The 27,738-nt window shown below is 38.9% G+C and overlaps 1 protein-coding gene and 1 long non-coding RNA gene across 3 annotated transcripts; both read left to right on the forward strand.

Annotated features, from left to right (window-relative positions):
* The first annotated feature begins 18,609 nt into the window (after window positions 1-18,609).
* LOC141353175 (uncharacterized) lies at window positions 18,610-21,796 on the forward strand. The gene is made up of 3 exons (XR_012360201.1): window positions 18,610-20,773; window positions 20,911-21,296; window positions 21,407-21,796. It is a non-coding gene; the product is annotated as an uncharacterized lncRNA (long non-coding RNA).
* Window positions 21,797-23,267: 1,471 nt separating this feature from the next.
* On the forward strand, window positions 23,268-27,349 carry LOC129435084 (uncharacterized). 2 transcript variants are annotated; one of them, XR_012360180.1, is made up of 4 exons: window positions 23,268-24,003; window positions 24,318-24,899; window positions 25,546-26,050; window positions 26,491-27,349. XR_012360180.1 is itself a non-coding variant. In XM_073859631.1 (3 exons), exons 1-3 carry the CDS (start codon window positions 23,287-23,289, stop codon window positions 25,765-25,767), a joined length of 1,521 nt encoding a protein of 506 aa, XP_073715732.1. In that variant the 5' UTR covers window positions 23,268-23,286; the 3' UTR covers window positions 25,768-27,349. The 2 variants fall into 2 exon arrangements, 1 of the variants encoding a protein (XP_073715732.1); XM_073859631.1 differs by having other exon boundaries at window positions 25,546-27,349.
* Window positions 27,350-27,738: the final 389 nt, after the last annotated feature.

The raw sequence follows: 27,738 nt of genomic DNA on the forward strand, positions 1-27,738 counted from the left end.
TACATCCCCCGCCGGGTCTTAATTTCTGTAATTTGCGAAAATAATGCATTTGAAAATGTTTTATAACGGGAATATGTTAGCATTGTCCAGGGAAAACGAGTGTATTGTTGAAACTGCTACATCACAATTTACTCTGGAATCATTGTGTGTCATGAGTTTCTTCTCCTGTAGTGTAGTTATTAGTGATACTTTTCTGCATGATTTGTCTGTTGGCAACATAAACCGTTAATAATAATAATAATATATAAAATAATAACACAGTATGGTCTGTACTGCTCACGATATCACTATGCACGCGCACATGACGTTAGTAGTGGGGTGTGATCAAAGGAGCAGCAGCTCATAAATATGTAATGACTAACTCAAAATGGCACAATCTGAAATGCCCTGAAACAGAGGCTACTAGAGATGGGTAACAATCTTTTCCTACAAGCTACAAGCTATTTCGAGCAAACAACTTTTGAAACATGCTTTATGGAACTCATACACCTATTTAACTTGTGGAAAAGCAGACATAAGATGGGCACTTTAAATAACATCATATTTGTCCCAAATCATTAACGATTAACATTGGCTGCTAACGTATATTTTGCATTTTTAAGGAACAGTATGTAAGAAATGTATATCAATTAATTATAAAATGACCCTGATATGTCACTAGACATTAAGAAATCATTTTCATTTCAAATACTTATATCACTGACAACAGTGGTCCGGGCAGGATATTGTCATTTAAAAAGTGGAATTGCAGCCCTCAACTGATGTTTATGTTGTCATTTTGTGTATTGGCCACCAGTTGTGTGATTGCAGTACCACTTTTAGCCACAAGTTTTGTGATTGCAGTACCAGTTTTGGCCACAATCCTACATACTGTTCCTTTAAGTAGACGCTATGTGACGAAGCTTGTTCTATTTAATGTGCACTTTCAGTTTACGATACCTCCGAGTTGTCCTAGACGCGACTCGGCGCAGCACTGAGCTGCGCGTCCGGTGTGCAACCCCCTATAGGTTTCTAAAGATTGTTTTTGAAGCTGAAAGTAGGCAGTGCCTGCCATCGCCATCTTGCCGCTGAGGCACTATGGTTTAAGGATGCCGTGATTTTGGAATTTACTTCGGTAGGACGAAAATACAGTGAGTCAGATGCAAAATGTACAGCGCCATCACAAGTTCCCTTATATCATCTCATCTTTAAACATCAAATGTCAAGAGATACCAAAGAGCCATACAAGGATTAACATTACATCTTGACTAAGAACAGGTGAGAGGATGACACAACACAGCTAATCACTAAAATGATAGCAAAAGCTGCTTAATGTTATGTAGCTTGTGCTTTGGCTGGACCCGTTTCAAAGTGCACTGTTATGGGTCACATCCACAACAGGAGATAAACACATAACTTAGTTTAAGTCTTGCATTTTGTGCAGATTTATGCACGTTTTATAATACATTTATGTTGTATATAAGGCTTAACTCATTCACCGCCAGCCTTTTTTAGAAAAGTTGCCCACCTGCATTTTTGTGATTTTAACAAAATTTTCACAAAAGTCATTGCAGGAAAAATCATTTTCTATAAATATATAAACATACAAAGTATATCAAATTAAAGAACACACCCTCTGCTTTCAAACAAACAATAAACAAACAAACAAACAAACAAAATGGGGAAAAAACGTTTCATTATATATTTACTTTTTCTACTTCATTTAACCACTGAAATCTGGATCTTTCTCTTCAAAATACAACATTTTCTAGCAAAAAGCTTAAAAAATTGCATTTTTGTAAAGGAATTTATGTTAGAGATCAGACTCAGAATGACTATCAAACATAAAGGCAGTTAAAATAAATCATTAACTCTTTTTAACTTCCGTTTTTGATAAATTCGGTTTGGCGCCATCTGGCGGATAAAAGCGGAATTACACTGTCACTCTGAAAGTCGTCCAGACAGGCATATTTATTAGTTAAATATGAACTCATAAATGACGAGATAACTCGTCAATGGCGGTGAATGAGTTAATATTATATAGAGTGCGTCAATAAAGAAAGTGCATCGGTTTGTGTTTATTTAATTAATTAATTATCTAATATGTGTTTATTTTTCTTATTTGAGTGTTTTTAATAAAAATATTTTAATTTTCAAAATGACGTATACGCCCCGCCCATTTGATTGCCCTGCCCCCAGTTAATCGAGTAGTGGTTTTTCAAACCTATGGATTAATCGAAATAAATGCACAACCCTAATACAACGTGCATATATTGGCACAAAATGCAAGACTCTAAGTTTTGTACTTAACAAAAAGTTTAACTACCGTTGTGGATGTGCACCATAACAACGCACTTTAAAGGGATAATTCACCCAAAAAATGAAAATTCTGTCATCATTTACTCACTCTCATGTTGTTACAAACCTGTATGAATTTCTTTGTTCTGATGAACACAATGGAAGATATTTTGAGATGTTTGTAATCAAACAGTTTGTGGACCCCATTAACTTCCATAGTATTCTTTTTTCCTACTATGGAATTAAATGGGGTCCACAAACAGTTTGGATACAAACATTTGTCAAAATATCTTTCTTTGTGTTCATCAGAACAAAGAAATTTATGCGGGTGTGTAACAACATGAGAGTAAGTAAATTTGACAGAATTTTTTTATTTATGGGTGAACTATCCCTTTAAAACACGTCCAGTCAAAGCACAAGCTTTATAACATTATACAGCTTTACGTCTTTGACTATCATTTTAGCGATTAGCTTTGTCGCGTCGCCCTCTTACCTGTTCAAGTCAAGACGTTATGTCCATATGGCTCCCTAGTATCTCTTGACATTTAATGTTTAAATATGTGATCATAACCTATTGAGCTTGTGATGATGCTGTACATTTTGCACCTGACTGACTGCATTTTCGTCTTACCAAAGTGAATCCAAAAACCACTGCATCCTTTTAAAGGTTCTCTAAGCGAATTCATCTATCTGCTTGCTTCCTGTCCGCTGATCAAACTGTAAAAAACGCGATCTCTGTAGACAGCCCAGCCTCCACAAACTGCAATAATAACAAACTGGCCAAACCTACACTAGAAACCATAACAAAGTGTTCTAACCAATAAACGCCAAGAAGGATTTGGGGGTTGGGTTTGGGCGCGTTCATGAAAGCACGGAAGGAAGGGGGAGGAGTTAACTACGCTCAGTTTGTTTGAAAACCCACACAATCATTGTTTTCGTAATCAATCTATCAATGTCACATTCGTGTACTCGAGCAATCGATTACTAGTGCCCATCCATAGTAATTAGTGTAGTAAATTGCCATCACCTGCTTTCAGATGGAGCCATTTACTACACACAGCTGTAGTTCAATGACAAGCTAGGCCATACTGTGTTCATTATCGCAGCGGATTAGGTTTATGCAAATAAGCAGTAAAAAACCTGATTGCGCATTCCGTTTTTTTTTTGTCACGGGTGCTCCGTGATGCCCCCCAAACCGGAAAACACCACTCTGGGCAGCTGCTCATGTCTCTTATGCCTAAATCCACCACTGTATAAATGTAAATCTACTTGTATGCATGAGTTAAGAATGTGAAAAGCCTTTGCACCTGCAGTGCCAAAATGCGAAATGCGTGCCTGTGTAACAATGCAAATTCACATTATGCTTTTTAAATACATTAACCCCCAGGGGTCCAAAAATGAGGCGCCGCGTTTTGACGTGTTTTCTCCTTATCATAGCAGAATCAACGTAAAATACTCCATCATTAATAATCATACACTTACGTGTTTGACATCATTTGAAACTGTGAAGGGTCTTCTTTAATGTGTGTACATTCACAATAACAAGAGATCTTTGTGTTTTTGTAAAATAAAGAAAATAAACAGGGTGTGTATCAGACATTTCTGTCTCCGGCAGCTGTCTCCCAAAACACGTTACAAAAATCAGTTGAAACTCTGCGAATACTTGTCACACAAACATGATACACATATTCAAAGAAAGCCTGAAATGTCCACTTTTAAACAAGTATTATAATTATAATCGAAAACAAATATTGCCTGTTTATATAATCTCCATTGAAGTAAAGAGAGTACTGTTTTTCCTGGCTGACTTCATTATCTTTAATGCGGTCACGCCCACAGGTGGTACACGCTGTTCACATGGAAATCAACAGACGAGCAGTTCGAACCATAACAAGCAAAGCGTAGTTTTATCAGATTTAAAGACTTTACCACATGTTTGGATGATAAACTTCACACACACGTGAGGAATATCTTCATTTATGTCTGGACATTGAGGAAGAGAAGCATTTATCTTTAACATTACCTAAGAAGAACAACAATGGAAGACACAATGGAGGAGGATATATTCCTGAAGAAACTGTAAGTCATTTATCCTAATTTATATTTGCTATCATTATGCTTATGGCTTGTGCAGTTCAGCCTACACAAGCGACCTCAGCAGACTGCATGCTTCTGATGGAAAAACGTTCACATTGTTTACAAACGAGGATGCGTGATCGTCACGTAATGGCGGATCTAAATGCTGTGTTAGACAGTTATTCACTTTCGTTTTCTTCATGGCAACTTTCAGTTAGGCTGCACTGCAGGATCTTTTACATGTGTGCTGTAATGTGATTCCATATATTGTTTACAATTCCATACATTGCGCTTTACACGCGACCAGGGTTCTAAATTAACTGTTTTGATCACCAGCCAATCTGGCTGGTAACTTTCTAAGTTACCAGCCAATCAGCATTTCCACTAGCCAAATTTTTTCCGGTAAAAATAAGAGAAATTATGAGTGCCACTGAATGCATTTGATAATTTTATTAACATTGTTGGCTTCTCCCAACAAGGCTCTCTTCAATACGACCTGTCTTGGCAGTTTTAATTAACGTTAGGTTCTGTGATGATTACGGGTACTCTAATGGTCCTTTACTGCCTCAAATTTAAAATTATTAGTTCCCACCACGAAATAGTTTTTTTCTTTTGCGTACATGCGACAATCCTGACAAAACATGACGACATTTTTGTGATCAAACACAAGCTTTCTTTGTTTCTCTGCCTCCTCTCGCTCCCAAAAGTCTCCCTCATCTTCATCATACCTAACATTATTAACATGTTTGGAGGCATAAATGCCATAAAATATTTGGAAATAATGACAGCAGAGAAATATTTCAACATTATACAATGATAAAAAACGTATTTTTACAAGAATATTTTTACAATATTTAAAGAAACCAGTCATTTTATAACTGCTATACTAAAATAATCTTAGTCATAGTTACTGCTAAGTGTTTATATTGTCCTAGAGTTAAATATTAGTAAACTAAATATTAGTTTCATATCTGAAAATACAGAACAGTATAAGACATAAATGTGTTAATTTTCTCAGCAACAATGCAATCCTACAGACTTGACAAGAGGTTTCCCTGAGATTTTTCCTCTAATGTTTGAGACCTGACTGAGTAAGGATGTAATTTGTCTTACCTCCCCTTAAACTCATCATCTCCTTTCTGCTTCCCTTTTACTGCTTTGCCCAAAACATTTTTAGATGTCCATCTACAGGAGGATCCAATAAGTCAAAATAAGTTTATTATTATTATTTAGAAACTTACTTTAGTTTAGCTTATGTTTTCATAAGCTGCTTAAGGGGATCGCACACTGGCCGCGCAGCTCAGCGCCGCGCCGTTCTAAAAAAAATGTAACACATTGTTTTCTATGAGTGTACGCACATCGGCGCCGCCAGGTGGCGCCTGTCCGCGCCGCCCAGCTGTGACTCAGGAAGTTGTTCAATTCCCTGTCGCGCCACACAGCGCCACTCACATAGTTTAACATTACATAACATCATATGTGTCCCAAATCATTAACAAGTAACATTGGCTGCTAACGTATATTTTACATTTTGAAGTAGACGCTATCTGACGAAGCTCGCGCTATTTAATGTGCACTTCCGGTTTACAATACCTCTGAGTTCTCCTAGGCGCGACGCGGCGCTGTGCGCCGCTGAGATGCGCGGCCGGTGTGCGATCCCCTTTACTCAATCGTGTGGCGTCACCTTTTGAATGCGGTTGTGCGTGCATGAACGCAAAGACGCGCGCGAACATGGGTTTGTGCGTGTATGTGTCAGTGCGACTGCTGTGTCGCTTTTTTCGGGTAACTACATTTAATATAGATCCGTTTTGCCGCTATAAATACACTAGTTAACTGCTAAAATTTAAACTTGAGATTTACACTGGGGCACGTTGCGCCTTCCTTGTGTTTTGGTGGACGCGCTCCACTCGTTTCCATGGTTTCTCACGCTGGTTTCACTCAAACTGCGTGCAGCCAATGGGTGTATGAAACATTTGCTGCGTCCGAAAACTCAAGGCAGTGACTCGTTGCCTCGCTACCTCATGAGGAAATGACTTCGGAGGCATGAAGGTAGCTCAGAGAAAGACTTTCGGACACACTTCTAAGGCAGCGTGTTTGAAATTTAAACAGAGAGCGCCTTTGTGATAACTAATCCCATATATGACAACTGCAATACTAATTTCTCACTAGAAATGCAATCAAAAGGTGTAAAAAGTGAAAACATAACTTAATTTACACTAAATTGGTGGTCCAGTCGCGTCCTTGGCCGCCATTTTATTTTTCCGAACTCGACCGGACTCGACCAATCACATTCTTAATGTACGTCCACGCATAGGTATCTCAGGAGACAGGAAGTAAACCAAACATTGAATTCGGACATGCCTTGATGCCTTGCTGCCTTGGAAAGCTGCCTCAGAAGGCAGCAATTTAGAGTTTTCGGACGCAGCCTACATCACGTAGCATTACGGCACAGTGTTGATGGGAAATGTAGGAAGTACTGCCAGAGGGATAAATGTCCGAGAACAGAGCTTTATGTATCATTCATGCAATGCCTCATGCATCACCAGCCAAACTGGCGGGTAATTTTAATTAACACCCGCCAAAATTAACACCCGCATTTGGCAGGTTGGCAGGTGTTAATTTAGAACCCTGCACGCGACACCGTTTTCATAAGCGTTGCGTTGTTTACGCGGAGACGCGAGCTCGCGCACATGGACGCCATATGTGATGTGTTTTTAAAGTTCATACGTGCTTATAGAAACGCGTTATAAACAGAAGCTAGACGATGGATGGGCATCTGAAAAAACAGTCATCTGAAAACAGCTTTTTATAAAACTAACAACTGCAGATGTTTATCTGAGATTTTCTGAATTTAGTCCAAATGCACATGATAGTTTATCTGAATGTAACGTTAGTGCTATCAGTGATATTTACCCTTCAGTTATGTATGTAAGGGTATTTCTGTGGACAATTTAACTGTGGACAGCAGTTTAACTCTCTTACAGGTCTGCATCCCTCTAATCAGTACAAAACTATGAAGTGGAAAAACATATTAACACTTTTTGGACATAAAGTTATATGGTAACATGAGCCACATGTTTACAGCTCTGTTGTGTATCAGTTTCTTAGTTTATACAAGTTAAGTTTTTGAATGGTTTGTTTCTAAATGAACTGAAAATGTCCTACTGACCTTCCTTTCTATTTTGATTATATTGTTATCTTCTTAATAAACCACAAACAAACATGTATACATTTATTTGTCCTCCTCACATTCTTTACTGTAGTTCCCTCTCACATTCCTGCCTCATTATGCGAGTCTTTTGTTGCTCAGCTGTCAATCAACCCTTCTCGCATACAGCCCCTCTAAACAAAAGTGTCTTACAATTTCTAAATCAATATATTGTTTTATGTAAATAAGTAGGCAAAAAAAATGTTCACATAATTTTAAAGAAAAAACTCCAGATGCATCTCTGTTAAGCTGAGGATCGGCTATGGAAAGCCAAAAGGACAAAAATCTCCAATCAGCTAAATGCCAGGAAAAGTGTGCTTCTCCTGTGCAGAGGACCTCTTTTCTGGGCATGGTATGGATTTCAACGCCTGCAGGCACGGTTGCCTCCTGCTCGTATAGAATCCATCCTTTAACCATGAGGTTCCCTAAGGGGCAACCCGTTTTGCATAATCAAGGTCACACACGAATGCTTTGTGCCTTAGTATTATGGCAGAAACCACGGTTCCTTTCTCAAAAAGGCCAGTGTTTGCTTTTTCACATGTTCAGGGTTACGCGCATATGTCTTCGTGCCCTAAGAATATGGAAAAATTGTGGGTATTTGTTTACAGGCCCGAAGTTAGGTGTGGTCTGTCGCCGCATAACATTAATGACAGACGCATCTCTTTCTAGCTGGGGTCAGTTCTGGAAAGCCAAAAGGGCCAAAAATGTCCCATCAACTAAACGCCAGTAAAAGTATGCTTCTCCAGCACAGAGGACCTGTTTTCTGGGCGTGGTATGGATTTCAACGACTGCAGGCCCGATTGTCTCCTGCTCATATAGAATCCATTCTTTAACCATGGGGTTCCCTGAGGGGCAACACGTTTCTCATGATCAAGGGCACACGCAGATGCTTTGTGCCTTAGTATTATGGAAGAAACCATGGTTCCTTTCCCATGAATGCCAATATTGGGGGCTCAGGGTCGTCACACCAGGCTTACGATGGATGCATCCCTCTAAGGCCGGGAAGTGGCTATGGAAGACCATAAGGTCAAAATCTATGTAAGTCCACATGGAGCAGACTTTCTGCTGAGGCAGGCGTTGAGCTTGGGGAATGAAGACTCCACCCACACGTGGGGGAGCAAATTTGGCTTAGGTTTGGCTAAGCGAAAGCTGGCCTGTTTGCAATTCAGGAGAATTCCCATTGTACTCTTTGGTTTTCTCTCTTTCACGCAGTCCCACTTGGACCAGTTGCCATGACACAGGAAGGGTCTGAGGGCTTCCGGTGTGATTTTCCCCAATTGCTTAGCTCCCGGGAGTTCTGGAGAGGGTCCAGCAGCACAGGCACAGCTGTTGGTCGTAGCCCCTTGTTGGCTGACCCGAAGTGAGGTTTTCGAACCTGGTCTCCCTCCTAGATGGCTTCCCATTTCAGGGGCCGATCTGGAGGGATCGGTAGTCTCAGGCAAGGGGCTCTGTGTTTTACCCCTGCCTTGAGTTTTTGGGTCTGGCCTCTGAGGAGGACAGACTCATAGAAACGGGTCTCTCAACTGAGGTTGTGCAGACTATTTTACTTCCAGAGCTCCCTCCACCAGGAAATTATAAGCATTTAAAGAAAGACTTTTATTACATAGTGCCAAGAGCACTTAAATGACCCAGTTAACTGCCCCTTGGCAGTTATTTAAATGCTTCGGTTCGGCCCGGAATGGGTTTCCGGCCACCAAGCAGCCTTTAGGTAGATGGATAGCCGAGGCTATCCCATGTGCTTATGAAGCCTCTTGACAGCCCTTTCCTTTAACCATCAGAGCTACACACAGACAGGCACTTGTAGTCTGCCGGATTGGGTATAACGTCTCTGACGCAGCATCGAAGTTCCCTCGAAAGGAAACGTCTCAGGTTACGTATGTAACCCTTGTTCCCTGAGAAGGAGACACTGCTGAATATTTTACATTGAATTGCTGTTTTTGAAGTGATATGTCAACATCTTCTTGCCAGCATAACAGCGCATACAAATATTAAGATGACTGTACGTGCAATGCGCATTTATAGTAAGTGCAACAGATAATTTAGTGTGAGCCTAATAAACGCGACTCGTGATATAGGGTTGCTATTTACAATGAATATCTTAATTATTTGTGTTGTCGAATTTTGACACCGTTTCATTGTTTGTTCATAATATTTATAATTGTCAGTTTTTCAAAAAAGTATCAATATTTTAAAGAGATTAATGTGGTATAAAAAGACATGTTTTAAAGTTTAAAACGTTGTAAAAAATAAAGTAGTATTCTTATATTTTAAGAATAACAATATGATACATTTATACTCCGCTAAAATGCTTTACATATGGAAAGAGGAATTCTTCTCATAACAGATATTTTTATGTTATTATTAAGACGTAGGCTACATCTAATAAAATAGCGAACAGAGAAACTGTGCCTTTTGCGGACGAAAAACACCTCAGAAATATTGAGTTTATGAATATTTACACTTACAATATGTACTTTGTGAAATGTGTGTGTAATAATTTTATAACATGTGGCTGTAGAGACAAACACGCTGCGTCGCCTTTCAGATATCTTACACGTTCGCATTCAACACTTTTCAAAACGTATTTATATTAAATCTAATGAATAATTATAAATTATGACATGAGAAAATTAGAAGTGTGCAAAAGAGCACAGTTCAGATATTGTTAATTAAAGCGGTTTTATACACCTTTCTGCCTTGTTTAAATTAACAAGCATTTTATTTGCCACTGTCAACACGTTTTGTGATTGATTTAATGATTTATTACAGAAACTTCTATGAAGCAAAGCTATTGTACTAAGCATCTATATATATGTTATAAATGTTGTAAAAAAATATATTAGTATTCTTATATATTAAGAATAACAATATGATACATTTACATTGCGCTAAAATGCGTTACATATGGAAAGAGGAATTATTCTCAACCACCACCAATAAAGTTTAAACATTATTTTTTAGAAAAACGCCTCGGAAGTGTTGAGTTTATGAATATTTACACTTACAATATATACTTTGTGAAATGTGTGTTTAAAATAATAAATTTCATAACATGTGTATAAAGACAAACACGCCGCGTTGCATGATTTAATAAATACCGAGGTCCATATAAGTATTTTCTAGGGCATGCACCCCAGGAAAAAAACTTCTTATTTCCCTGCTCTACATATATGAATTTTAATAAATCAGAAAACCAAAGAATCAAATACCTATAGATTTCAAACCATATTAGTATGCAGAAAACTTTTGTTGGTCATTAGGAATACATTGTAATAATTATTTTACCATCCTGGGCACACTGCTGCACACTTTCTCTTCTTTTGTTATTTAATTAACTTTAATGACTTTAACAGGTAGGCCTTAGGACTAAATGCAATAAAATGTTCAAGCCAAAATATGAACATTTAAACTCCGTGCACGCGCACTACGGGTGGATGAAGCGTTGTACCGCGCACGTGATGCATCGTTTTCAAGTTCAAGCTTAGCAGCACAACACAGTGAATCTAATCATTATACAGTAAAAAAAACATATCTTCAAGAATTAAAGGGTGGCGTTGAATTTTGTTAATAAACACGCTGAATAACGGAAAGTGAATTACTGAAGGGAGTAAGAGCAGCGCATTAAATCTGGACACCCATATGTGCTCAACTGCAGTAATGTTTCTTGTCCTGTCACCTTGACAGTCACTGCGGTTTCACATTTCTCGTCATTAAACTGCTGTATATAATAGTCAGCGTTTGATTACTTAGGCTACATCTTTCTTGCACTACCACTAACTGCGCATCTGACCTGTGTTGCACCTCTGTCTGACTGGTTTGATTTTATTGGTCATCTCGGTTTCATTTTGACTTCATCTTAAAACTTAATAGACCATCTAACTGTTTGTACACAATGATGACATGGCACCGTATGCGTGCGCATTTGGGCAACGGAGCTATGGCAAGAATCAGCAGCAACTGACCCATTTCACAAAAAATTCACACGGCCGCGCCGCTCCATTAGCATGCTACACTTGCTACTTTAGCGGGTTGAAATGCATATACATATTAGGCTATATATCGGGTGTGTTTGACTTTCTGCCGAACTGCGCGATCCAATCGGCATATGAAATTACTATAGCGGCGCGAAAGTGACTGGGGAGCAGACTGGTGTAGCGCTACAAAAACCCACAGCCGAGTGACAGCAAAGTACCGCGAGAGCGATTCCAGTTATCACGTGGAGAAATTCCAGTTATCACGTGGAGAAATCCGCTTTGAATCGCTCTCGCGGTACTTTGACATCACCAAGAGGTCTGCTTAGAGCAAACTTGTGACTTGCATAACATTAGGCTTGTTCGACTTCATGCGGCGCCGTAAGAACCTTCAGCCGGATGACGTCAAAGTACCGCGAGAGCGATTTAAAGGAGATTCCTCCGTATGAGTTCGCAAATCGCTCTCGCAGTACTTTGACATCATCCGGCTGAAGGTTCTTACGGCGCCGCATGAAGTCGAACAAGCCTAATGACTTTGTCCCACCTCTGCTAAGACGTCACATGCCGATCGGTCTGCGCGGTGCAGGAAGAAGCCACACGAGCGCTGAGCGTTGAGTCAAATTATAAGACGAGCGTAAGAAAATGATCGAGGTCTGGTCAGGGAATTAACCCAACACAAAGTGAAAATGATAGCAATGACTCTAAGATCTATGGACATGCACATCAGTGTTTTATTTGTGTGGATACTCAACACAATACTCTACCATTATACTCAAATAAGTAGGGCCTACATGCACTGCTCCCAAACGTGATGTGTTTTGGTGTTGCTTGTAATCTGGAACTTGGTGTATTTCAAATGTGTTTGTTAAGTGTCTCCACATGAAAACGGAATGCCCTCCCCCCGCACAGTCCTGCAATGAGAACCAGAAAAACCGGTTTCTAACCATTTTATTTACATGTGAATAGTGAGAGAGCACCCCCTCAGGAGCTGTAGGACGGTTTTTTATAAGCGTAAACCAGGACTAAGCCTTAGTTTAAATAGAATATAAAATTAGTTTTAACAAACATGCCTTACTAAAAACATTATTTGTCTGCATTTTGAGGCAAAACAAAGGGCATGGCCGTCCGGACCTCGGTAATTTTCTGAAGCTCGTCCTATTTGACTCAATGCTCAGCGCTCGTTTGACGATCTTGCGGCGCCACGCAGACCGATCGGACGGCATGTGACATCTTAGCACCGCGAGACAGCAGGCCTACAGCATGCTTTTGAATAGATCTCACGGTAGTGTGATGTCACAGACCAACGGGTTTGCGCTGCGCCCCATTAGGTAAAATAAAGTGAAAATTATTCCTAGATGACCAATAAAATCATACCAGGCAGACAGCAAAGGAGGACGGATACCTCAGTTAGTGGAAGTACCAGAAAGATAAATTGGGCCGGAGCACAGCTCCGCCTCCTCGGGTCCACAACACACCTTGTCGGAGCTCCGGTCCGTCTCCTTCAGCAACAGGGTTTGGTAAAATATAAAGTGTATAAAGTGTGCAGTATACAAAAAAATGCCAACAAATTATTTCTAAAAGTAGCAATATTTTAAAGAGATAAATGTGGTATAAAGAAAGACATGAGAAAAGTAGAGGTATGCAAAAGAGCACAGTTCAGATATTGTTAATTCAAGCGGTTTTATACACCTTTCAGCTTTGTTTGAATTGACAAGCATTTTATTAGGCACTGTCAAAACATTTTATGATTGATTTACTGATTTATTACAGAAACTTGTTGTCAGAAGCAAAGCTATTGTACTAAGCATCTTTATATGTATGTTTTAAATTTAAAAGTGTTGTAAAAATATATGAGTATTCTCTTATATTAAGAATAGCAATATGATACATTTATATTGCGCTAAAATTATTTTGCCATATAAATTATTCTCAACCACCACCCATAAAGTTTTAACATTATTCTTTAGGAAAAAAACGGCGTTTAAACCCGTGGAGCGAACAAGAAAACATATGTTTATATGCTCATTCGGCATATCATATGATATTTTTTATTTAGTTTTACAGTTTTAAAAGTGGCTTTTAAAATGTTACATTTTCATATTTTTATCTATTTACTTGTTTATTTTATATTCACCTAGATTGACAATGAAGCTGGCTTTAACTTGAAGTAATTTAAAGATCATCTGTGACCGAAGTCACGGAGACACGGAGTTATTAACGAATATTTTATTATCAGAGTGCAGCATTTTATCAAGGTTTTCTGGTCTTGTGTAATTAAATAAAACAAAAAAACTAAAATGGTAATTTTTTACAGTTGGATTAAAAGAAGCTTGATATTAGGAGCGTTTTAAAACTAATTCCAAAACATCTCGAGTTTCTAAATAAGGGACGCGCAGAAAATGTCATTCATTCATGTAATTTTATAGATTACACTCATTCACTTAACACACATATTATGCGTGCTTTAAGGGCTTTATAATTTAGCTGTAAACACTTGATTATGTCTGGCCGAATATTTTTTCTGCTATTCGGATGAATTCGTTATTCGTTTTAAAGCCATTATCCGTGCCCTTGCGAATAACGTATTCGGCTTCGGGCACATCCCTAACATATATATTTATTTATTTATGTTTGACGAATGCTTATCAGTACATACTTTTTGGTTTCTTCAACTTTAAAGATGAATATTCTCCTTTAGAGATGGGCAGTTTTTTGCAATCACGAAAAAACAAAGAACGGCACACTGCTACTATAGCTCTCAATATTTATTATTTAAAAGACAACGTTTCGACCAAAACGTTGTCTTTTAAATAATAAATATTGAGAGCTATAGTAGCAGTGTGCCGTTCTTTGTTTTTTCGTGATTTAGTGTTTTTGTGATCGAGCACCTGTCTCATAATATTTTTGGATGTGCACACTTCTTATTCAATTTTTTGCAATAGCACATTATATTCAAAATTTTGAGCTCATAAAAAAGATTTTTCGCTTATTTAAATGACATGTTCATGTTTTTATGCACGTTTAGATTTGGTGCAATTTCCCAAAGGCTTATAATTAGGAAATACACACAACACGCTTAACTTATATTTTCTTATATTTCTACTTATATTCCTACTGTTCAGTAATGCAGAAAAGCGCAACACAACCATGTTAAAGCTATTAAACGTTCAGATGCAAAAATGAACTAAATGTAAAATTAGATAAATTAGTTAATGATATTGCGTAAATGCGCTCGGTCTCTTCAAAGGTCTTCGCGAGTTATTTTGTTATAAGACTCAGTTATCATACATCACGTCTCTTCTACTGTAAGTACACGGAAAAAAATAAGACAAATGATGCGCGTTTGAGTCGAAATTTTATGAAGAATATGTCACTGTTTATGTAACTGGCAAAGAAAACTTCGCCAACGAAAGGTTTGCCAAAAAAGCCTGCATTTGTATGGCATCAAAGAGTATCTCATAAACACAGAAAATCCGTGTCATGTTACTTCAATATTATAGAGTATACGCTCAGCATGAAGTTAAGCACACAAATTGTCGTCAGTATGGCCTACATGAAACACGACTGCCATCTACAGGTTTTTGTATTTCCTGCATCCCCCACCGAACCCCCCTTCTGCGGGATCTCGCAGAATTTCGGAAGTCCTCGCGGCATTCTGCTCTCAGAGACGCGCATTTTTAAGGGCCACATCTGTACATGTGTTGATGTTTCAGCAACAATGCAATTCTATAGACTTGACAGAGGTTTATTTGAGATTTTCCCTCTATTGTTTGAGATCTGTTTTGAGTATCGTACTGCAAAGTATTGTTGTATCCCTGCTTATGTGTGTGCAGAACCTGTCATGTGAGAGAGGTAGTGAAAAACGCTATGTGTGGTGGCCAGTTTTGATTTTGTGGTGGAACGTCACTAGGGGTGTGACAAGACACCTAATCCACGAGACGAGACACGAGAATGGGTTCACGAGAACGAGATTTTTACATTTTTTTAAGAAATCCTCAATGATAAAATAAATGAATAGAAAACTAAAATCACATTATTTTGAAATGTTTGAACTAATCTGTCCCTAACAATTATTTTGCTAATTGATAATGAAGTAATTTGATATTTTTTGGTGGTAAAAATAGCCCCAAGTGAGAAGTAACCTTTAAAATGACATAATAATGACGATGCAGTAATAACTGGTTCAAATAAACCATCAAAACAAGTAAACACATTACAGTAATATAGTATGACTATGTACCCTTTGTAATACACCAGCATTATGTATTATAACAAATGCCTGCAGGGGGGCGCAAAAGGACCCGCTTCTGTTAATTTCATTACAGATTCTTACTTTTAAGCCAAACAACGTTTAAATCCTTTTAAATATTTCCTATTTGTCAAATTCTTTACAACAGAAATTATACAGACACTGTTATTCTTGAGCAAGAACATGCAGACATAAAATCATGTCAACTTCAAGTGAGGGTCTAATCTGCTGAGACTTGTTGTGGTTTCCCCTTTTCAGATAAAACAATCTTCAGTCTTAGGTTTTGATTTCAAAGATGGACTTTATTGTCAGCGAAATAAAGCCGTGAGGAGATCTTGCAAGATCCACTTAAGTTTTACTGTACCACCAGTGGTATATATAAGGTGGCCTACCCACCCCATGTACTCCATATATGGTCTAATATTCAGAAACATATGGTTTGTATCATATGGAAAACATATGGCATCACTTCATCAAGAGTACAGTAGGTCTTATGTCTCGGCCTTCGGCATGTAACGACCTTCCCCATGTATAAGAACATACTGCAATGCATGCTGGTAAATTTCATACACAAACTGGTAAACTATGGTTATATTCATATAGAAAACGTAATGGTAAACACACACTGGTAAACTATGGTTATATTCATATAGAAAAACATAATGTTAAAGTAAGATTATACTTAATTCCTTTATATTCGGATTAAAACAAACTTCATCAGACTTCACATCTGACACTGATTAACAGACAAACACAACGCGTCTTAGACAAACATTATTGAAAACCCAAACAAAAAAGCACACACAGTAAAAGACTGAATATAATGCAAGCTCTGTAAAAGGTTTAGCCAGAAATGTAACTTTATGCTCAGGACAGTGGCCATTTCTCAAACCGAAAGCTGCAGCCTCAAGAGGTCGTATAGGCAGGCTGCATATGTCATCAAGCCTGCTTTATTTTAAGATAACTGCGCATTGCATTCGCAAGTCATAAGCATATTACAACAATTTACGATTAACTAAATATAATAGTAAACTTTAATTGTTAATATTGTAATAAGACTGTCACGGTGATCCGTGTCATGTTTTCTGTCTGTTCCATATTGTCATCACCTGGACAATTGTTAATTATAACCTCATTCATTCCACCTGTGTGTCATTAGTCTTTGTGTATTTATACTGCTGTCCGTGTCACACTTGTAGCCGGAAGATTGTCATTACTACCCAGTCTGTTTCCAGTGTCATGTTTTGGATGTTCCTGTGTTTGCTACCTGTTCGTCATTTTACTCCTCGTGTTTTTGGTTTCCTATTTTATCATTAAATGTTATTTATTTTCGAACTCTGCGTTTGCGTCCTTACTCCACTTCCGTGTCATGACAGAATCTTCCGGCCTTCATTGGACGCAGCGAGTTCGGGGAGGGCTGCTTCCCCAAGAATTTCGTTGAGGGGGAGTAGTGACATTAGGGCGTGCTCTGCCCCGATGTCTCTTGGGGATCACCGAGAGAGATCGCTCGCTCCGGCAGGAAGGGGATTGGCCCAGACGGTCTCCGCACGGTTGAGTCTTCGTCTCTGGTTCCTCGGAGGTCCACCGATGTGCTCGACTGGGGCCCGGAATGGACACCACGCCCGATCATTTCCCCCGGGTGGTCGCCACCGTGAGGGAGCCCGTTCCCCGAGATGGCGGGACGCGACTTCCGGGGACATCGGATCCCCGGCGATTCCCAGAAGGGAGTAATTCGTCTGCCTCAGTTCTCATGAGGGTCGCTCCGGTTCGGCCAGGCCGGCTCACCGCCCATTGGCTTCGTCCCGGCGGCTGCCGGTTTCGTCAGGGTCTCCAAGCCCTCCATCCCTCCCCTGGACCCACCCTACCAGACTTTGTTTGTTTTTGTAATGAGTGTCTGGTAGCCACTCCTAGAGGGAGGGGTAATGCCACGGTGATCCGTGTCATGTTTTGTGTCTGTTCCATATTGTCATCACCTGGACAATTGTTAATTATCACCTCATTCATTCCACCTGTGTGTCATTAGTCTTTGTGTATTTAAACCAGTGTTTGTGTCACACTCATTGCCGGATCATTGTCATTGCTTACCATGTCTGTTTCCCGTGTTACTTGTTCTGGATGTTACTATGTTTTTGCTACCCTGTTACTCCTCGTGTTTTTGTTTCCCCATATTCCTGTCGTGACAGAACGAACGCGCCCAATTGAACCCAGCAGAGATGTTTTCCGGTAGCCACCTGGCGATACGGGGAAGGGGTTCCCCTCACGCCTCATCAAGGCAACAGAACTTTGGGACTTTTTGTAGTCACCATGGACAGTTTGTTCACTCTGTTGTTGCCCCACCTCCCCTCCCTTGTTTGTTATTTTTGTTGAGTCATCCCAACCCCCTTGTGACTTATGTTTGTTTACCATTAATGTTTATTGTTATTGTTTCATGGGTGTCTTCTGTTGTTCAGTCTCTCGTTCCTCGTGTTTAATGTTTTGTTTTTTTGTGGCGTCTTGAATCCGCCTTTAAAGAAGGGGGTACTGTCATGGGCTTGTCAGACCTTTTGTACTAGACTGAGGTCTGAGTGTATCTGGCAAGACCATGACAGTACTATGTTCTGTGTGGGGACACGTGGAGTCATATTGTGAGTGTGGCTTCCATGTGTTTCCTGTGTCTTGTCGCTGTCATGGTCTTGCCTGACCTTAGTGTATGATTCAGGTCTGATGTCAGAAGGCAAGGCTATGGCAGCATTGTGGTTTGTGTGGGGACACGTGTTTCACATTAGGTATTTGTGTAACGTTTTCCCAGTGTCTTGTCACTTTTACACTACTCCCTTATGTGATCGTGTCTTACGTAATTAATTATTTTCACCTGTTCCCCATTGATGTGGTGTCTTTATAATGCCCTCTGTCGTGTGCGCGTTCGTTTGTCTGATTCAGTGTGTGTTGTCCAGTTACTCGGATCACCTGAATCATATCTCTGTTTCTCCTGTTATTTTAGTATCCAGTGTTTGTTTATCAGTTTCGTGTTCCATCACCTGTGTTCAGCATCTGTTTTACCCCCACGTGGGTTTTTGTTTTTATTATTTAAATAAATTATCAGTTCTAGTTTTTACATTATCTGCGTTTGGGTTCTCCCTTTATTTGTGTACTACGTACCGTGACAAAGACAGTCTTTATGAAGTCTACAAATGCGCCCTCAAAAGGATGCAGCCTTTTGTTTGAGAAACGACCGCCATTTCACCTCCACGAGAAATCTCGTGGCATAATTCATTTCGCTATACATATTTAATCTTGCGACGAGATCTCGTCACACACCTAGACGTCACAGATGACTATATGGGAAACATTGGAATTTTATTTGACAATGCTTGAAAAATCAATTGAGAAACCATAAAGGCAGTACAATAATGTTGCAATGCTTCCCAATGTAAAAATTATTTTTTTCTTGTCTCTTGTTAGATCAGTGCTTCTCAAATAGTGGGGCGGGACCCCAGGGGGGGCTCGAAGCGACACCAGGGGGGGCGCGCGAGACCCTGGGGAAAAATACTTTTTCAGGAAGTGATTTTTTGCACTGTCACTTAAAGACATTACACCCCAATCACGCTGATAAGCCGCTTGAGTTTTTATTATTATTTATTGATTATATTTAATTTTTCAGTATCAAACGGTCAAAAAATATTATACTTTAAACAAGGATTGATCTTTTTCAGGCAAATTGATGCATTTTAAGTCTTTTCTGTTACAGACTAAAAAACAATGTTAATAAAGTTATTCTTTGCTGTAAGTTGATCTCTATTTCTTTTTTTGTGTTTTCTTTAATGTTAATAAGGATACAATGTTTTGCAGATGTGTCATTTTATAGATAAATTATACTATTTAGAGTCGCGGCGAAGAGTTGGGGGGGCCCGAAATGTTTACTTCTTCCTAGGGGGGGGCGTGACAGAAAATAATTGAGAAGCACTGTGTTAGATGAACACATCTATAAAGAGATCCTTCTCCTGCTTGATGATAGTTCACTTGAAATCCTGATTCCAAAGATTGGCCTTCGTCTCAAATTTAAAAAGCACCTGAGGGGGCTACTTGTGAGTGAAGAACGTTACTTTGAAAATGGGAGACATCTGTGTTAAATGTAAAAGGACTGTTGGAACCAGTGTTCGCTTTTTGTTTTCTCACCTAAGAAGAAATCATAATGTACATAGTTCATCAAGTTATTTTCAGTGTGCCAAATCTGGCTGTCACAGAACTTTTAATTACAGAAGATCATTTTATCGAAACCTGCTCAAGTATCATGTAGAAATTGAATCTGAAGAATCCATCCAGCCAACACACGTGTCTTTGACATTGACTGACAGCAGTCCTCTGACTATGGACAATCAGCCTGATGAGGAGGAATATAATGCTGCTAATGATGACGTAGAATCATGGGATGATTTAGAGCAGACGACTATTACAGACAGAGAGAAGCAGTTTTTAGCAAAGCTGAGAGCAAAATCATCTGTGACGCTATCTACTGCCAACTTTGTAGTTCAGCAAACATCTATTCTCTTTTTTGATGTTGTAGATGGTTTACAAAGACAGACAATGTCATTTCTACAAAGAATTGGTTAAAGTGAGACTCCTGAAGGGCAAAAGCTGAAAGAGCTTTTTGAAAATGCAGCTAAACCTTTTCAGTGTTTGGAGACGGAGTACCAGCAAATGAAATACTTTGCTCAAACTGCGTATTTCGTTCAGCCAGTGGAGCAGCCTCTTCCCGGTGTCTCATATACCCAGCAAAGGAACTCACAGACAGGGACGGTAAAACTCACAGACAGGGACGGTAAAACAGGTCCCAGTGCAGGATACCTTCCAACAGATTCCTTTGTGTCCACTACTGAAACTCATTCTTGAGAGTCCAGGGACAGTGGAGAAGATAATGGAGTGGAAAAGAAACCTAAGTGACTCAAACACTCTTGATGACAGCACTCTTTTAATGAAGCTGAGCCTGGGACTGCAGAACAAGGACCTAGCATACAGGTGAGATTCATTGCCTGTAACTGTGGTCTTTGATTGTCATCACAAAAATAAACAATTTAGAAGTTATCCACTTTTTAACATTGCAATTATAATTAATCATGATTTCTATTCATTAATGTTTTCTTATCTTTCTTCAGGTTCAAGATAAGTGCTGACCAAGTAACAAAGATAGTGAGCATCGGAAGCTCTGTAATGGCTGATGCCCTGAAGTTCCTGATAGTGTGGCCAGAAAAAGGGGCGATAATAAGAAACCTGCCTAAAGCTTTTAAGAAAACTAGAAGATACAAAAAGACTTGTGTCATAATTGACTGCAGTGAGATCTTCATACAGCGGGCATCTAATTTCACTAGCTCAAAATATTACATACTCCACATACAAACATCACAACACGTTGAAGCTGTTGGTGAGAATGACTCCGACAGGAGCAGTTTGCTTTCTGTCCAAGTGCTGGGGTGGCCGGGTATCAGACAAGGAGCTGACAATTAACAGTGGACTCCTGGAACAGTTGGAGCATGGGGACCAGGTAAATTGCTTCTTTTTAAAACATGTAAATCTATCCCCCTCCAAGCCCTCCCTATCAAATAAATAAAATAGTTGTAGCATAATTTTAAAAAATGTATGATTGTGTTCAAGGTTATGGCAGATCGAGGATTCCTCATTCGAGAAGAACTTCCTCATTCGAGACGAAGCCTCGTCATCCCTGCATTCAAAAAGGGCAAAAATAAGCTTAGCCACAAGTCATCGACTCGAGGAAAACTGCCAATGTCAGAATTCACGTAAGTTGAAACTGTTACTCTACATTCAATTTATAGTCAAAAAAGTTTTTTGTTTTATGAATACTTATTTCCAAAACATTTGACTTGAGGGGGAAAAGAGAAAGAATAACTAAAATGTATTTAAGATGTATTTTATTAAAGGTAGGGTAACAGATTTGATCCTGAAACATTTTTTGTTATGCTGGTTAAAAGTCTCCTTACATCCTGATAGCAATCACTGTGTTAAGTTGTTTAAATGTATTTGTAGAAATTTGTGTTATCTGTGAAAGGCGTCGGACCAAAAAATGTTCAACAAATCATACATTTTTGTCCCTCATACGTAAGCGTAATTTGAATGCCCACTGCGCAGCGAGTCTACGCAGACACCATACGTCAATGGCGTGTTCACGTGCGCTCACCTCCTGCCTGTAAAAAGTGAGAACAGCAAACTTTTCTGCTGAATTGACAACCTACACAGGAGGCACAAAACTAAAGGCATCTTTTATAACAACAACAGCAAAAACTGCCTAGATCAGCAAGAGCAAAAACCCAAATTAACATCGGTAACTTTACTGCTTTACCACGAGATGAAACAGCTGCAGGAGGCAAAGGGTCTGAAAGAGTCGTTGCTCTGTTTATTTTGGTAAGGTAGGTACGCGATATGTTTGTATTGAGATGGATTCAGATATTCTAATTTGATGAAACATTGTGTTGCTTATGAAATTTGTGTTAGTTTACGGATCAGCGTAACGATATAGTTACTACGTCTACACAACCGAACGTGTGCTTAAACTAATTCTGATGTAAACCAGTTGTTTGGTTATTTTGGAAGTGTTATTCGACTTTGTACTGCAAAGTTTACTCACTGCTGAATGAGACATGAGATGTGACGTCTGATCTGTGCGTGTTCATGTGTTTTGAAAGAGGCGTGACTTTGGATGGCGATTTGACTTGAGGGTGGGATCGGGATTTCATTGCTAGGTGGCTACCGTTAGCATTTTTCAAAATGTGTTACCCTACCTTTAACTTTTGTAATATTCAGTCTAGATTCATAAACCTATGATCTGAAGAATACAAACTAGGTTTCAAACTTACACAAACATACGCTTGCAATTATAACCAGCAATTATTTTAATAACATTTAAGGCAGAAATCCATTAATAATTTAAGAACATTCAGTCTTGCCTCGAAAAATAGACATTCTTATTTAAAATAAAAAAGTGCATTGTTTTTGCCATAGTGCTTTGTTGAAAATAGCCAACACAAATAAAATGCAAAGTACTTCAAATGTACACATCAGCTGATTAAAATATATATTCTACCATTTTCCTTTCTTTTAACAGGTAGAACGGCCATTGGTCGGATGAAAAAATTCCAGATTCTGAACACAACATGGGATCTTGGACTGGTCAAGAGTGCAGAGAACATAGTAACAATAATCGCTGCACTTGTTAATCTGCTACCTCCATTACAGGGTTCCCGGGGGTCCTTAAAAAGTCTTAAATTTGATTTGTAAAATTTAAGGTCATAAAAAGTATTAAAAAGTCTTATTTTTTACTTATAGAGGTCTTACATTTTTAATGCCACATTTACTTATAATTATCTATATTCTTTCCAAATTTAAAACTATTTAATTAGCAATATAAAATTGTTATCTACCTTTCTGGATTTGCGTGCTTACGGCATTGGTGGAATTTGCGGCTGCGTATTAGGACCCCTAATGTGCGCGCGAAAGGAAGACGAGTCACAGAGAACAAAATGGGTAAAAGCAAGTTTAATGCGATCTGGCTTGATGATGTGAGGTATAGCGGGTTAGCGGGTGCAAGCAATGAATTTGAGGCGACTTGCAAGATGTGCCGAAAAACTTTTAAACTCGGGACAATGGGAATTAAAGTGGTGGAGTCCCATATGAAATCGGAAAAGCACAGACGCTACGCCGGGATTCGAAAAAGCACAGTGCCGATGGAGTCATACATATCTGCCCCTACAAGTATATCAACTCCTCCCGCTGGATCACAGACTGGTAATGTTGGACCCAATCAAGATGTGCAGCTGAGTGTTTCATCGTGTTTTTCACCGGCTGGCATTCTGAGGGCTGAAGTGTTGTGGGTTCTGCATACTGTAAGTCGTCACCTTTCATATAAGTCAAACGATAACATCCACACACCTTTCAAGGAAATGTTTCCCGGTTCGGAGCACGTACAGACATTCACATGTGGCAGAGATAAAACTGCATACATAGCCAGGTTTGATATTGCATCGTTTGTTAAAAGACAACTGATAACAAAAGTTAATGAAGACTCATTTGTCGTTCTGTTTGACGAAAGCATGAACAAAACTACAAAAAACAAACAACTAGACATCCACATCAGAAACTGGACAACAGATGAAACGGGAACGTACATTTACACTCGCTGCTGTGGTTCTGAGTTCCTGGGCCATTCCACCGCTGAGGATTTATTGGACAAATTCAAGGTATGGCAAAAATGCATTCATAGTACACAAAATATATAAATGGTTCACACTTATCTCAAGTAAATCACTAAGTATATTTTAATAGTGCTATAGCTAAGAGGTTAAACCCTGAAATATGCAGTTAAATGTGCTTTAGCAGTTTAGCACAGTTTATACAAAAATAAAATGTTATCTAGTTCTGCATAAATACCTGATCTCATGAATGTTATATATTGTGCTCTGTTTTAAAGCACAGGGGTTCGTATATCAGTGTGCAACGTAATCTGTCATTTTTATGCTTTATCTAAAACGTGTTTCTTGTTTCTTCTCTGTAGAATGGTATTAAAGATCTCTGCCTCAGCAAGATGCTTTCTGTGTCCATGTATGGACCAAATGTTAATTGGAAGTTTATGCAGCTCCTCCAGCAAGAATACAGTGAACAGTTTGGTGGAGCACAGATTCAGATTGTGGGAAGCTGTGGTCTTCACATCATGCACAACTCCATCAAGAGTGGTTTTGGAGTGTGGCAAGTAGATAAGCTTCTTAAAGCACTGCACTTCCTTTTCCACTGTGCCCCTGCAAGGCATCAGGACTTCACTTTAGTGACACAGTCCACAAAATTTCCTCTGCCTTTCTGTGGACATCGCTGGCTGGAAAATTTGCCAGCAGTGGAAAGGGCTATTGAAATTTGGCCATCACTTGTTACTTATGTGGACCAGGTGAAAATGAAAAAACTCCCCAACACAGGATCTTCTTCATATGACACTGTAGCAGAGGCTCGAATTGATCCCCTTACCATACCAAAACTGCACTTTTTTATGTCCATCTCCAAAAACTTTCAACCGTTTCTCACGAAGTATCAAACTGATGTTCCTATGATCCCCTTCCTGAGCAAAGACTTGGAAGATCTTGTCAGGGTAAGTGTTAATGTTAAAGGGATAGTTCACCTTATAATGAAAATTCTGTCATCATTTACTCATCCTCATGTTGTTCTAAACCTGTGTGAATTTTTTTTTTCTGATGAACACAAAAGAATATATTTTGAGAAATGATGGTAAACACACAGCAGATAGTGACATTGACTTCCATAGTAGGAATAAAAAATATGACGGAATTCAATGGGTACCTTCAACTGTGTGCTTACCATCATTTATCAAAATATATTCTTTTGTGTTCATTATTTATAACAATACTTCCAAAATATTTTTTTCCTACTATGGAAGTCCATGGTTACTGCTGTGTGTTTACCATCATTTCTCAAAATATCAACTTTTGTGTTCATCAGAAAAAAGAAATTCATACAGGTTTAGAACAACATGAGGATGAGTAAATGACAGAATTTTCATTTTAAGGTGAACTATCCCGTTAAAATAAAAGTTGTTTATTCGTAGCCATGTTATGCATGTCTTCTGTGTATGTTGTGTGCTTAAAATTACATGTATATTTATATACTGCTTACATTTCAATTTAAGAATCTTATTTACATATTGAATTCTATAACCTCTAGGTCATATTCTGTTCTGTAAGTAGAGTATTACTCACTCAATTAAATCTTTTTCACAGAGCATTCTACGACATTTCATCCAGCGGGACGTCCTTTCTGTTGCCGTGTCAAAGCTTGTTAAGCTTGATGTGATGAATAAGAGCCTTTGGGTCAGCCCAAAAATGGTGGATATTGGAATGGGAGCCACAGCTGCCCTCAGGGTGTGCCAGTCAATTTTCTTATTAGTTATAAAAGCTTTATTAATTTATTCAGTAGAATTCTGCTTGGCTATAAACCTTTAAATATATTGCCCAGATCACTTGCTTTTCTTACTTTTGCAGGGGACATCAGGTAGTCAGAGCAGAATAGGCGAGCTTAGTCAGCTGCAGGCAAGACTGTGGGGTTGCTCTTGCAAATATCTTCAAAAAGATTCTGGATAAATGTCCATTGAAGTACCAGCTGGTTCGAAACCTGACATGTCTGGACCCAAGTATAATGTACTCTGAGCCAGATGTGTGCTTGCAGAAAATGAAGGGCCTCATCCAGAAGTTTGTACAAGATAACAGTTGTCAAGTGTAACAACTGGTAAATTTAGCAATACACTTAGGATTGAAAAAACATGCTTGGCATTTTAAAGTATAGTTTATTTATTATAGGCTTGATTGTATGAGCATAAAGAAAATAGTATTTAAAATAGCAAATGCAGGTAACGTCACTGACTTAAAGGCAAAGCAGGATTTGTAAGCCAACATTCAAACTGCCCCTTCATCATTTGTTTATTACACCTTGCATCTGGTCTTTTAGAGTCCTGTTCTCACCTCTTATGTCCTTTTTTGACAAGGGGAGTGACACATATAAAATATAAAACATTCAGAAAACATCTAAAACTCAGAAAAAATAAAATACAGGCAGAGGGTATGGTTTCTCATCATATACAGTAGATGCCACCACATGACTAGAATGTATTAGTATAAGGGATGATATATATGCAACTGCAAATATTGAATTTCCTTTTTTAATTACAGGTGATGTGATTGCACAGCAGTTTGAGACATTCATCTATAATGAGGCCAGAGCAGCAAACTTCAAGGACTTCAGTCCCACAGAACCAAATTCCAGGGTCGACATGTTTTTGCATCAGCACATGAGCACCTCATCCTCTGAGCTTTGGGGTTTTGTGAAAAAGCTCCTGATGCTGTCCCATGGTCAAGCAACAGTAGAGCGTGGGTTCTCGGTTAACAAAGAGGTGGAAAGATGTAACATGGATGAAGAAACAGTTGTTACCCAAAACTTATCTGTGACTATGTGAGAGTGTATGGTTCAGTAACCCAGGTACCTCTGACAAAAGAGTTACTAAACCATTGTGCAACTGCACGGACCAGGTACAGAGGTCATCTAGATGAGCAAAAAAGAAAAAAGACACAGGATGAGCAGATTACCAAAAGGAAACATGCTGGAGATGAACTTAAAGTTCTGTGGAAGAAAAGAAGAACCATCCAAAGTGTATGCGAGACCCTAGAAAAAGATGCGGACAGTTTTGCAGAAAAAGCTGAGAGTACGGCAGGGACAAAGATGGCAGAACTGATCACAAAGTCTATCACACTAAGACGACGCTACAAGGAAAAGAGAGATGAGCTAGATGAACTGGATAAGGACATTGAGAGAAAGGCTTCTGAGTTGCGAACAATATAATGCTAATATGTATCAGTTTTGATGTTGCATTTTTTAATAAATATCTACGTATGTTCAAATTGTTAATTGCTGTGTTCTGGTGTGTAAAAAAAGTATTAATTTTTCTTGGTTTGGGTCTTAAAAAGGTCTAAAAAAAATTCTTAAATCTGATTTTAAAAAGTGTGCAGCAACCCTGCATTAGTGAAATAAAGGTTTTCCTCCACTATCCTTGCATGTTTTGTTTACATTATTTCACACGCTCTTGTGATACAATGAACATGGGTAGAAAGTAGGAATAGAAGAAGCTATGTAATCTGCAAGCAGCTGACATCCAAAACTGGGGGTTAAATGGAATTCTCTGAATAGCAATGCCAGATTTTGTGTAAATGACAAAATCGCACCACTGAGCGCCAGTAATGGCCATTTGTCCTTGTACTTGGTAGTAGTACTCATGGTCGTGTTTGAGTTCTGGGGCCCCATCATGCAATTTGCTCAAAGTTTTTGCTGCCTCACTTGGGGGTTTGTCTCGCACACTGTATGGACATTTCACCTCAATGATTCCCCACTTGCTGACCTCTGTGCTGTCATAACAAACTTTGTCA

This window comes from Misgurnus anguillicaudatus, chromosome 21, assembly GCF_027580225.2.
Source record: "Misgurnus anguillicaudatus chromosome 21, ASM2758022v2, whole genome shotgun sequence".
Taxonomy (NCBI): Eukaryota; Metazoa; Chordata; class Actinopteri; order Cypriniformes; family Cobitidae; genus Misgurnus; species Misgurnus anguillicaudatus.